The 11,990-nt window shown below is 45.2% G+C and overlaps 1 protein-coding gene across 1 annotated transcript; it reads left to right on the top strand.

The window, feature by feature from the left end:
• The first annotated feature begins 233 nt into the window (after positions 1-233).
• Positions 234-9,662, top strand: LOC129190812 (mucin-12-like). Its single transcript, XM_054793442.1, has 6 exons — positions 234-361; positions 444-581; positions 660-785; positions 1,090-2,944; positions 3,105-3,330; positions 4,769-9,662. The coding sequence occupies exons 3-6, from the start codon at positions 780-782 to the stop codon at positions 7,875-7,877; spliced, it is 5,196 nt and encodes a 1,731-aa protein (XP_054649417.1). The 5' UTR covers positions 234-361; positions 444-581; positions 660-779; the 3' UTR covers positions 7,878-9,662.
• Positions 9,663-11,990: the final 2,328 nt, after the last annotated feature.

Raw genomic sequence — 11,990 nt, 5'->3', positions numbered from 1 at the left:
GGTGCTAATAACAGGATAGGATTATACCACTACTCCGCCCAGGCTTAGTGTAACGAACCAATAGGAGGAGGGTGTTGGCACACCAATTCCGCCCACTCTTACTGTATTTAAGGCCTAAGCTACCAGCACTTATTAGTTCGCTGACGAAGCTCTTCGGATGAGGAGCGAAACGTCCGACACCTTCTTCACAGAAGTACAGATGACGTCTCAAGAAGCCTTTTCCTCGATGGACAACTCCTGTACGACTGAGAGCCTACACAGACGTTTATCTTAGGTCACATGACCGTGGTGTCGCTTAACATTTTTCTCCTTTCTCCACCAACTCTTCATCTTCACGCGGTGCCTCCTTCCAGCCTTGAAGGTAAGAACGTAGTACTTCCTTTTAATAGTACAACTTGAGCAGCGGCATCCAGCCAGACTAAACATCAGTGATGTGTTGGCAGCAGGCGGACAGCGAGGGTGAGCTGAACCGGGCCGACAGTTTGGGCTCGGCAGGAAGCAGCAGTACACTGGCATCCTCCGTCATCGAGGTGGAGTCTGAGCGGGCCGAGCAGCACCACAAGCAGGAAGAGGAGGAGAAAGTAACATATAGCTTAGAAATAACAGAGTAAATGAAGCCGTGTGTCACGTAAAATTATTTTTTTTTCCTTAATGCTCAGTTTGCTAAGGAGGAAGATGACGAAGAGGAGTTATCCGCCCTATGCGCTCCTCCTACTTTGTCCATCACAGAGGAGATTCTGGAGTTCATCAACCAGACCAGAGCGAGGGAGGGACTGGTTATGGCGGTGAGTGTAACCCGTCTGGGTCCGGGTCACGGCACCAATGTAACCTGCCTTGTCCAGCCAGCCTAGTGTTCCGCCTTGGCTCAAACCAGGGTCCGCACAATGAGTCAGAGTGCGAGGTATTGAGCTAAAAGACTGAGCTGTCAACTCGACGTCCAGCGTGACGCTTAAGGCGTCAGGAAGTGAGGTCTTTACCAACGTACTTTTGCACTGATGCACCAGCTAGCACTTGTTACATGAGCACAACTTCGTTTAACAGGGTGAAGGAAATCAAACACTCAGTTACGATTCGTTCTTTTCTATTTAGGATCAGGGCCTGGACCAGGCTGCTGAGGAACTTCAGGAAAGGAACTTCACCTGCCCGCTGCCTCCAGTGGCCTCCAGCCCAGAGCAGACGCTCACATTGCAACCCCAGGAGGAAGATGACACAAGTGTCGGAAAGCAGACTGCTGGCTCTGAAAATGAACTCGAAAGTGAAAGTGCTACCACGGTTCATGAAGAAGAGGAACAGGGAGTGGATCCGGAGGAAGAGGTGGAAAGAGAGATAGATCTTAGGACAATGACAGAAGAAGCCCAAAAAAAGAACACAGTCTCCACACCAACACCTTCTTCCCCAACGCAGCTTCATCCTTCCATCTCAATTGTGGAGGACGGCGAGGCGAGTAGTCACTTCCAGCAGGAGGAGGCCATCAACTGCCTCTCAAATCAGGAAGACTATCATCAGCCCACCAAAAGTCGTAAAGCAAATAGAGGCTCTGCTCTTTCTGGACGTGACAAGAGGATCATTGAAAAAATCAGGAGCTACTACGAGGCAGCTGCTGAGCTGGAGGAGGAGGAATCAGGTGAAGACGCTGGAGAGGGACAAGATGAGACGTCTTTCAGGAAGAACAGTTTCTCGCAGATCCCCATGGGGCTGGTGAAAAAATCTGTGTCCCATTTTGATTTGAGTGGTCACCAAAACAGGGACAAGAAACAGACAATTGAACCAACCCAAACAGAGACTGATCATGAGATAAATCCCTGTACCTCTCTCCAACTTCCAGAAAATACTGAGGATCACGAGGAACACGTAGATAAACCCATAAAGCTCCTGCATTTGGAAGCCAAACACAAAAGTCTCACTGACGAGTCACCAACCTCCATCCAGGTGGAAGACAGTGAGACTCCAAATGAATCCACCATCATCAGGCCCACTGAAGTTGACAAAGAGATTGAGGTGGAAAATGGAACAGCCTGCAAAGAGCAGTCAGATGGAGAACGGAATGAAGCAGCAGAGAACAGTAAAGGTGAAAACCCACAACAAGAAGATGGATGCCGGAGCACAGAGAGAAATGGAATAAGTCCAAGTGCTTCTTCAGAGCAAGATGTGGTGAATGAGTCTGGATATAACAAAAAAGAACCAGAAGAACCAAATGGAAATCTGAAAAAATCCTCTAGACCTCTTTCAGAGACCCCACCATGTCAGAAATCTGAATTCACGTGGACTAGAACCAAGACCAGTAGAAACCTTGAAGAACTTCCCAGTCAAATTAAACTTGGACGAGGTTCCCGGCAGTCCAGGATTGTCACAACTAACCGGGCCTTGTTTGAGGGCATGCTATCAGACATCACAGGAATTGGTTTATTTGAGGCTAACCCTGTGGCAGACCCCTCGCTGATGGAGAACTCTGAGCGTATCCTCAGCAAAGTCCAAACACTGGCACGCATGTACAGTGCAAAAGCCAGCACCATGAAGGTGCCATTGCATCAAAAACGGACCGTTTTTGTTCGCAACAAAGTCGGAGATCTGACTGGACTATGTGGTGTTTCAACTCAGACCACAAGCCAAGCTCATTGGGATTTTCACAATAAATGTGGAACACAAATGAACAAACAGCTAAAATATGACAAACGAAGTCCGAGAACGACTGATGCTGAGCCAAAAACCAAATCGGACATCAAAAACGAAGCCCAAAGACTCTCCAAGACCAAAGTCAATAGCAGCACCATCACAGATCAGACATCTTCATCACATCATCAGACAGGGAACATGTCACAAGTCCTTACCAAAGGACAGACCCATACCAAGGCTAACAGCGAGAAGCAGAACCATATGGTGACCCTCGAGGACGAAAGGAGCTTGGAGGAGAAGATTACCACACAAGGAGAGAGCAAAAGAAATGGTAAATAATGTTTTTTAAACATTACAACGTTTGACTTTCAAATCTAGTAGTTTGACATTAAGACTTTGAGTGTTATCTTCTATTAGAGCATCACTTTGTCAGTGCTTTCTTGTTAGGTGTGATGCTGGACTGACATTTGTTCATCAACGTTTTCTTGTAGACGTCCAGGAGATGGCGGTGCCCAGTGACCCGCTTGTGTTAGTCAAAGACCAGCAAATCACAACAAACGGATTCAGCCTCTCCAGGCCCAGGGACTTCATCTCAGCTCTGAACAGAGACCAAGACAATCGTATGGACCATAGACCTCCTCAGGTCCCCATCACACCAGACGCAGCGTCACCCACTTCTTCATCCAGTGTCAACCAGGCTGCCAGTAACACCCACAGGTAGACACTTGCTGCTTTAGATGCATTTATTAAAAATAGTAGGGATGGCCTGACACCACTTTTTCATGTACGGTACACTGCAACATTGTGTATCAGCTGATACCAATCCAATCCAATACTGATACCAACCTTCTTTTCTCCTTTGTTGTTATGTATGATAATAGATAAGTATGCATGTACTTTGCTTAAGATAGGCATGGAAAAACACAATTGTTCAAACTGTGCAATAAATATTCTGCTCACCTGGAGGAATAAATTAAATTGCCCATAGAATGACTCGTGATGCAATACTGCTGATGTTGCTTTTTATTTAAACTTAAAACGCACACAGCTTTTAATAGCATTTTTGACACACAACATCTTTAAAAATAATCCAAATCAAAGTGAATAATATTTATAGAAGATATATCCATACTCACATGAGTATCGAATGAGTATGGATTAGTCTCAAAGTATTAATACTAGTGAGTGAAAAAAGCATGTGTTGTTTCCACATCTTTTAGAGTTATTAATTTTTGTCACGTGACCACACTGACCAGAAGAGACACTGCGCTCGAGTAGACGAGCGCGACAACAGCACATGTTAATGTGAATAAAGGAAGTGGAACAGCAAAGTCTTTGCTCGAGCGAAAAAGGGGTGCGGTGAAATAACCAATGGCAAGGTGTAGCTATTGTGATAGGAGCGTTCAGCACAGCAACTTTAATGGAAGCAATTAAACTACAGTGGAATGTCGGTTAGTGTACGCACCGGTTCGCGTGTTTTTCGGTTAACATTGAAAATTTACACCAAAATGTGCCTTTGTGTGTGTACTTGTACATTTTCTAGTTAGTTTACAGTATGCTGTGCGTTTTGTTGCGTTATTCTTACACTGTGTGACTCCAACGGTGTCTTGATGTATTTTTATCACATAATGTCCTTGTTAGCAGCCTATTAGCATGCTAAGACGTGGAAACAGGAACGATATAATCTGTAGCTGTTTGCTAACTAACATAGTTACACCACAAGTCTGAAAAATGTTTGTGGTGAAAGATGAAGCGTTTCTGCCGCCCCTTGACACACTTGTGTCGCGCAAATTTCACTCATCCACTTTTCTGTTCTTTGAATGTAAAATAACTCCACACAACTGACATGACAACGGTGGGGCGTGATATGGTGTGTTGCAGCCGCTGCGTCTCTGTTTAGGGCATTTTGTGCAATGTTAAATTGAGCATTTATGTGATAGTTTGGGATCAGATTGGCGGGATTAGATTTTTTTTCTCTGATATCTGATGAAGTAAATGTGATCAGCGTCTAACTGACACTGATACTGAGTATCGGTTTGGACCACCCCTCGTAAATACATTTAGTTATATTCCTTCTTACGTTTCATCTAATCCATTGTGTCTTAATTTCATGTCTGCTTTGTGTCCTAATGGTCTGTTTTCCTGGTTTCTGTAGGTCAGAGTCGAGTGAAAGAATCAATGTTTACACAGAAGACTCTACATCTGTAAACAGCATTGTTCATGACCACTCCAGTCTGTCTGCTCACATATCGCATGGGAATATTTCCAAAGATGGAGCTGGTCAGTACAAGTATAAACAAGATTTGCCAGCTGAGAAAGACAAACATGTTCCAGAATTCCAGATTCCTCCAAAGCATAGTGAGAGTACAACACAACCAAGCCAAGATATACACAGTGTTCACACAGGGTCCGAATACTTCGTCTGCACTGGACGCAGGGATGGAGAGCCAAGCCCGGCAGAGGTTGTGTTGATGTTATCATCAACACACAGTCTGACACCATCACAATGCCACACTTTGGTTTCACCAAAATCCAAACAGCCTCCAGAGGAGCCCCAGAAAGAATCTGGAAGTAACATGCTGGAAGGAGGAACTGGAGTTCTTGCAGTCCCTGGACCCCCGAGCAAACAACATCTCCCAGGGATGAATACAATCCAATGTGATTTAAAGACGTATTCATCACAAACAGGGAAATCTTCGCAAGAGCTTAAAGTTACTGGACCAGCATTCCTGAGACATCAGAGAGAGGGACCAAGTCCAGTGCCATCACTGGAATCAAAACCTTCCCAAACACAACCTGAAGTGCCCTTCTCAGTCTGTTCCTGGAAACCAGACCACCAGGGTCCAGGATCGCCCATCTTAAGCCCTACCACAGGATGCTGCGCTCCTTCTCAAGCATTGTTGGATGTGTGCTGTCTGGCGGGGACATCACCACCCAAAGCCACGCCTGACCAGGACACAGATGTCAGAAGATCCTCCCCTGCCTTTAGACCAAGTTTCAAATTCACATCTCCTTCTCCCACTGCACCAAACCTCACACCTAGGGCTCTTCCATTATCTTCTCCCACCCCCCTGTCTAACAAGGGCTTTATTTCAGCGGACACTGTTTCACAAACTCCCGCTTGTTTCTCTTCGCCTCCATTAACTGGAAGGAGCTTCTCCAAGCAAGTTCCTTCTGCCTCCTCTGCTTTCAGTGGAAAGTCTTCATCCATAGAAGCAGGACCTTCTTCCTCCCCTACAATTTCTTACTCCCTCCGCTCTCCAACTTGTTCCTCTCCCGTTCCATCATCCTCCACATTCACAAGGTCTTTAGCTGCCTCCTGTATAAGCCAGTCCATCAGTCAAAATTTGGCAAAAAAGAACAATGTCAGACAAGTCCAAACCTCAAACACATTAAATCCCTCCTCCTCACCATCCCTACCATCTTCTCACCGACGGCGGTGCTCTCCATCACCTCGGCTCCCTTCAAACCAGGAAGGTTCCACCACGCCAGCCCATTCCTATTTGGGGTGCACAACGGATGGGAATCAATATCCACGGTATCTTCCATCTTCTCTCCGCTCCACCTGTTCTTCTCCATCATCAACTCTTCACTCTCTTTTTCAAAGCTCTTCTTCTTCTTCTTCACATATGAGGCAGAGTCATCATCCACCTTTGTCAACCACCTGTGCTCCATTTCATCAGTCCCGCTATCACCAATTGGACTCCTCACAGAATGTCAACAACAGCAATAATACTAACTTGCCTCCTTTGACCACAACACACTTCAACAATACAAGTGGTAATTATGATGTTAGCAGCGGGCCTTGGTCAGCCAGTCCACAGAGGATGCAGTTAGGTAATGGAAGCACCAGTACCACCACCACGCAACAAACCAATGATCGTTTGTCGTTTGGGTCACACAACCGTGTAGCCCGGCCTTTTTCTGCATCCGAGCCAAACTCAAGAGTCCAATCTCCATCCCCATGTGTGAGCCCTGCTTCCATTAATGGGCTCTGCTCACCACCACCTCAGCACCACTACTCCTCACCCATGGCAAACAAGCCTCCCCACCCCAGAGGCTCACGGATGGGAGGTGCAAGTTACCATAATCCATTAGGTCTAACTTTGGAGATTCCTAAAATCTCCTCCGCAAGTCAGTCTTCCTCACATTTCAGCCCTCAAATCCTCTCCCCGCCACCTATCGGCGTGTCAGTTTGGACTTGTGATGTGGCAGTGCCCCAACCCAGAAATCCACGAGTCACCTCTCCTTCTCTGCCTTTTTCTTGTCCAGGCCAACCAAGCCTTCCAAATGCCTCCACACCCACTTCCCCTCCTCCTTCCGCCTCTCTGCACGGTTTAACAAGAGCTGCATCTCCTTCTGCCCTCTGGGTTTATGGATCCTCAAAAAAGTCTCATACTCTACGAAGGTCTCTTTCCAACCTGTCAGATAGACCCCCTAGCCCAGCTCAGAGTAGACCTGATGGATTGCGTTACTCCTGGGCTGAGAGCAGTCAAAGGTCTTTTGGCTGTACTGCTAATTATCAAGATTCTTTTGAGCAGCAGGGGTCTAGTCCAACCAGTCCAAGGAGTGCAGGGTCCTCCTATGGAAGTTCACCATCTGGCCTGAACCCTCGAGGAGGACTTCAGTCTCCAGCCTCCCCCAGAAGATTTAGTCCAGGGAGGGGCAGCTTTAGTGTGCCTTTCCCCAGTGAACCTTGGCTGGATGGACAAATGCTTTGTAAGACGTATAATGGAAGTGACGGCCTCTATGCAAGTGGTTCCTGCACTCCTTCTCCTCAAATCTCACTTTCCCAGTCCCTAAACTCCTCTCTGGCTGTCAGTCAAGCAGATTGGGGCGATCCGGAGCTGGAAGAGGGGAACTGTCGGAGTCAGCTAATTTGTGCCTATGTTGGCGGACCTCCGCAAGAACAAAACCTCTACTCCTCACCCTGTGTGGCCCTTTCCTCACCCTCAGCTGCTCACAACCAGTCCCAACTCAATGCACCTTCTCAAGTCCATGTAGGCAATGTAGAAGCATCTGTACCGTCACTGGCGTCATCTCTTACCAAAGTGTCCAACCAGAAGACCAGCTATGCCACAACAGTCAACCTCCAGATTGCGGGAAGTGGTCGTATAACATCCTTCAGCACCGCCCATGTGAGTGTGAGCCAACCATTGCAGGGTGGATCTGGATCTGGGCAACTGCAGATAGCAAGAAGAGTCAGTGTTAATGGATTGTCACACATGTCTTCTCCTCTTCCTCATAACTGCAGCCAGCGATGAAGAGACTTTCTATCCCTCATTGCTTGATGAAGGCATGGAAATAAAAAGATCAGAATGAGTCCACTTGGTTCAAAGTGATCATTCTCAATCTCTAAGTGCAACATTAAAACATTGGAATGTTTGAGGACTGGCCAAGATACAAACTCAGCGTACATTCTTGTACGCAATGATTCAAGAGTGAAAGATTCTCTTGTGTGTGGAAAACATGTGGAAGCCTTCAGAGACTCTGTTCGTGTCGAAAAAGCACACAACTTTGAATGTTTTTAGAGTAGATGTGGACATTTAAAGGTGCGGGTCTACTCCTACTCCATTTAAAATAAATCTGTAAATCTTTTGTGACAGCTACAGTGAAAGTCAAACAAATGCAGCGACGTTACGTATTGTTATTATTATTTGTTTTATTTAATCAAAGCCTCTGGGTTATTTTTGGCCTCTGGGTTATGAATTAGTTAACCAATTGTATTCCTGTTATTTTATTGTTTATTTATGAAAGGCACTTAATAACTTTTGAGTCAAGTTGATGATTTGCACAGTGTTAGGTGCATGCGTCAGCCCTGACATCTGTGTTGGAAATAACACGTCTGGAACGTTCAGACTAATCCATTTGTTTGCAACACCAGTTCAAGTTCCCTGAGCACGTAACATCGACCCCCTTGACACCAGACGTGGTGCGGGGTTCTCTTCCTGGAATTAACGAACAACCACAAGGAGGAGGCCAAGCGGCTTAAGCACCATGAGCTCACTGAGGAATGTTGAGGCTTTGCGACCCGCTTTCTTTGTAAGACCTGCACCCTGCATGGCATCAAAGGAGCTGCAAGACAAGTAATCTAATCTACCACAGAAGCTGCAAAGATAGCTTCCAGAGGAATGCAAGAAGTGGGCCAATGCTGCTGGGACACAAGTTCAAGTCTGATCAGCTCTGGCTGTGTCGGTGTCTGATGTTGTGAGAGCCGAAACACCCAATGATATCAGGAAACATCACTTATGATGTTTCCCAGTGCATTCCCTGATGTACAGTATCTATACACCAGCAGGATGACTACATGAAAAAATATTGAAATATGTCTTCACAAGTTTTGGACTTTCATGTCCCCTCAGCAATATTACTGCAATAGCTTCATTCCCATTGATTGATACTGTAAGTGCTTAAAGGAAAACTGGACTTTTTTTTTTATTTTGCCCATCATCCACAATCCTTATGTAAGACATGAACACGTATTTCTCTTTTCTGTGCTTTCTAAGGATATAAAAACAGCTAAAAAAAAAAAGACGCAGCTAAGAATGCATGTAATGGGACTATTCTGCCTGTAAAGCTCCTGAAAAAAAATTAAAAAACCGCCAACAATGCCCCATTTACATAATGTGACCTGCATATTAACAAAGGTAATATTAAAAAGTGCAGTTTTCCTTTAAGGCTGGTCCTAGCTGGAGTCAAGCTGTGTGCAAGAATTGCTTGGTGCTAAAAATCAAATGGTAATTTAATGTAAAGTATGTCAGTTGTCAGTGAAAGAAAGGAGTGATCACGATCAATGTAGTGTACATGTCATTGAGAGTCGTGCATGCATGTGCAAGTTAGACTAGGTTAGATAGGCTCTACCTGAATGGCCAGTTATGTGGATCATCGGGACAAAACATATCTGCAGCAGTACTTTATACACTGTGTGGATGTGAAACATGAGCTGGGCTGTTTACTTTGTGCACCAGTGGCACATAGACAATGTGCTGTTCAAAAAAGGGAAGTCTGTATGTGAACAACCTGTACATCAAATAAAAGTGTGCTGTGCAAAACCCAAATAAATCGACTGGCTGATCTTAAACTACTTCAAGACTACTTTCAACACCGTGTTTCCGCCAAGGGTTTACTTCAGTCCAGTTTAATACAGTTCCAGTGAGTAGATAATGATCAGGCACATTGAGGGAAGACCAGGGCTATTCGGCTGACTTCCTGTGGGCCAAATCCAGCCTTGGAAGGACATCAGGCAACCCTGCAAATTCAGTTTAAACTTGGGAGCGACTAAGACTCGTACTGCAGATTCCTAAAAACACCAGAGAACTGTCATATAGAGACTAGTGGGACAATGCGGCCAAAAAGTATTCCGACGCCCAGCGATTGTGCAAGTTTTTCCCACTTAAAAAGATGACAAAGGTCTGTAATTTTCATCATAGCTACACAGCAACTGTGACAGACAGAATGTGGGAAAAAATCCAGAAAATCACATTGGATGATTTTTAAAGAATTTATTTGTATAATGGACACCTCCGTGAATCACCACCTTATCATGATGGAGGGGTTTCAGTGCCCGAGTGATCCTACTGTATGTTCTCTGGGGCTTTATGCCCCTGGTAGGGTCTCCCAAGCAAACAGGTCCTAGGTGACGAGCCAGACCAGGAGTGGTTCAGAAGATCCTATGAATAAAAACAGTTCTTTGCGAACCACAGTTTGTCCATAACGACCACCATGCGCACTCTACGATCAACTATGTAGTCATATCATCACACCTGCGTCCGCATGTTCTGGACATGCAGGTGAAGAGAGGCACTGAGCTGTCACCTGATCACCACCTGGTGTTGAGTTGGATTTGATGGCAAGGGAGGATGCCGGACAGATCTGGGAGACCTAAACGTGTAGTGAGGGTGTGCTGGAAAGGTCTGTCAGAGTCTCCCGTTCGTTGAGTCTTCAACTCTCACTTCTGGCAGACCTTCACCTACATTCCGGGGGAGGACGAGGATATTGAATCTGAATGGGCCGTATTCCGCGCCTCCATTGCTGAGGCAACCGTTTGGAGCTGCGGCCGCAAGGTGGTTGGTGCCAGTCGTAGCGGGAAGCCCCGAACCCGATGGTGGACACCAGAGGTCAGGGCTGCTGTCAAGCTGAAGGAGGAGTCCTACTGAGCATGGATGGCTTGTGGACCCCTGAAGCAGCTGACAGGTAACAGCAGGCCAAGCAGCATGCGGCTTTGGCGGTGGTCGAGGCAAAAACCCGGGTGTGGGAGGAGTTTGGTGAGGCCATGGAGCATGACTTTCAGTCAGCCTCAAAGGGGTTCTGGCAAACTGTCCGATGCCTCAGGAAGGGGAAGCAGTGCCTGGTCCATACAGATAAGTGAATTTCAATATTAAGAAATCAAATATTTTTGTAGTTACAGCATTTTAAACCTGTTTATCACCTTCTAAAAATGCTTTTTACCATAATTAGAGCCCTATAGACATAAAATAACACCCCATAGTCACCTTTGTACTTGTTTTACTTAGTGTAATAGACATGATAAATGATAATATAACACAATAACTCGCACTTTAGCATTGGGAACGTTCCTTGTTGTTGTAGTATCTCAAACGTAACATGGGTTGATCCCATGGTATTAAAAAATACATTGACATCAGCCTATCATCAGGCCTCACTATAATGTTTGCCACTCGATTGATATACAAGACAGCCAGGCTGACATGCATCCGACATACAGGTACATACAGTATACTACTACTAGGTTTGTTTACACCACATTGCCCTCTAACGCACAGGCTGCAAGATCTCTTTTGAGATATAAAACGGCTGCTACTTTAAGCATAGCAAGCTACCGAGCTAACTAGTTAGCCTCCAATTTATTTATTTTAAATGTAAGAAAGGGTTTCCAACTGAGTGGGGAAGAAGGACAAAGTAAGAAGCCAAAAACGTACCACTTCCACATGGAATGTGAAGATAACTTTTTTTCGCTATATGTCATGCTGGACTCTGTATTCAGGGCTGAGTATGAGGTGCAAGTTAAGGTAATGTAATGTAAGGTAATGTCTCATCAGTGTAACATTACTGACGCCTAGTAACCAGAATACTACATATGACTTGTCTTTTAATATTTGTTACTAATAGGCCATAGTCAACCACGAAACAGCAATTATTCATTAATTAATTTTTGAAAATCCACAATAGAGTGAGGAAGCGATGTTCAGACTGCGATGTAGCGAGGGACGACTGTATGTAAATATCGTGGCCTGTTACATGTATGCTGTATATTTTACCTGTATTATTCCATATTTATACATCATCACTGATTTAGGGTGAGTTAGATGTGTTTTCTGTGTAAAAAAAAAAAAAAAAAAAAAGCTTTTTAAAAAATG

Source organism: Dunckerocampus dactyliophorus, chromosome 12, assembly GCF_027744805.1.
Source record: "Dunckerocampus dactyliophorus isolate RoL2022-P2 chromosome 12, RoL_Ddac_1.1, whole genome shotgun sequence".
NCBI lineage: Eukaryota > Metazoa > Chordata > Actinopteri > Syngnathiformes > Syngnathidae > Dunckerocampus > Dunckerocampus dactyliophorus.
Note: the sequence above shows the minus strand (reverse complement) of the source record. Positions and strands in the feature narration are given on the sequence as shown.

Bases quoted from the DNA above. Each gene is read 5' to 3' on its own strand.
- LOC129190812 (XM_054793442.1), top strand. The intron at 2,945-3,104 runs GTAAATAATGTT...GTTTTCTTGTAG, and splicing joins AGGAGAGAGCAAAAGAAATG to ACGTCCAGGAGATGGCGGTG. The intron at 3,331-4,768 runs GTAGACACTTGC...TGGTTTCTGTAG, and splicing joins GCTGCCAGTAACACCCACAG to GTCAGAGTCGAGTGAAAGAA.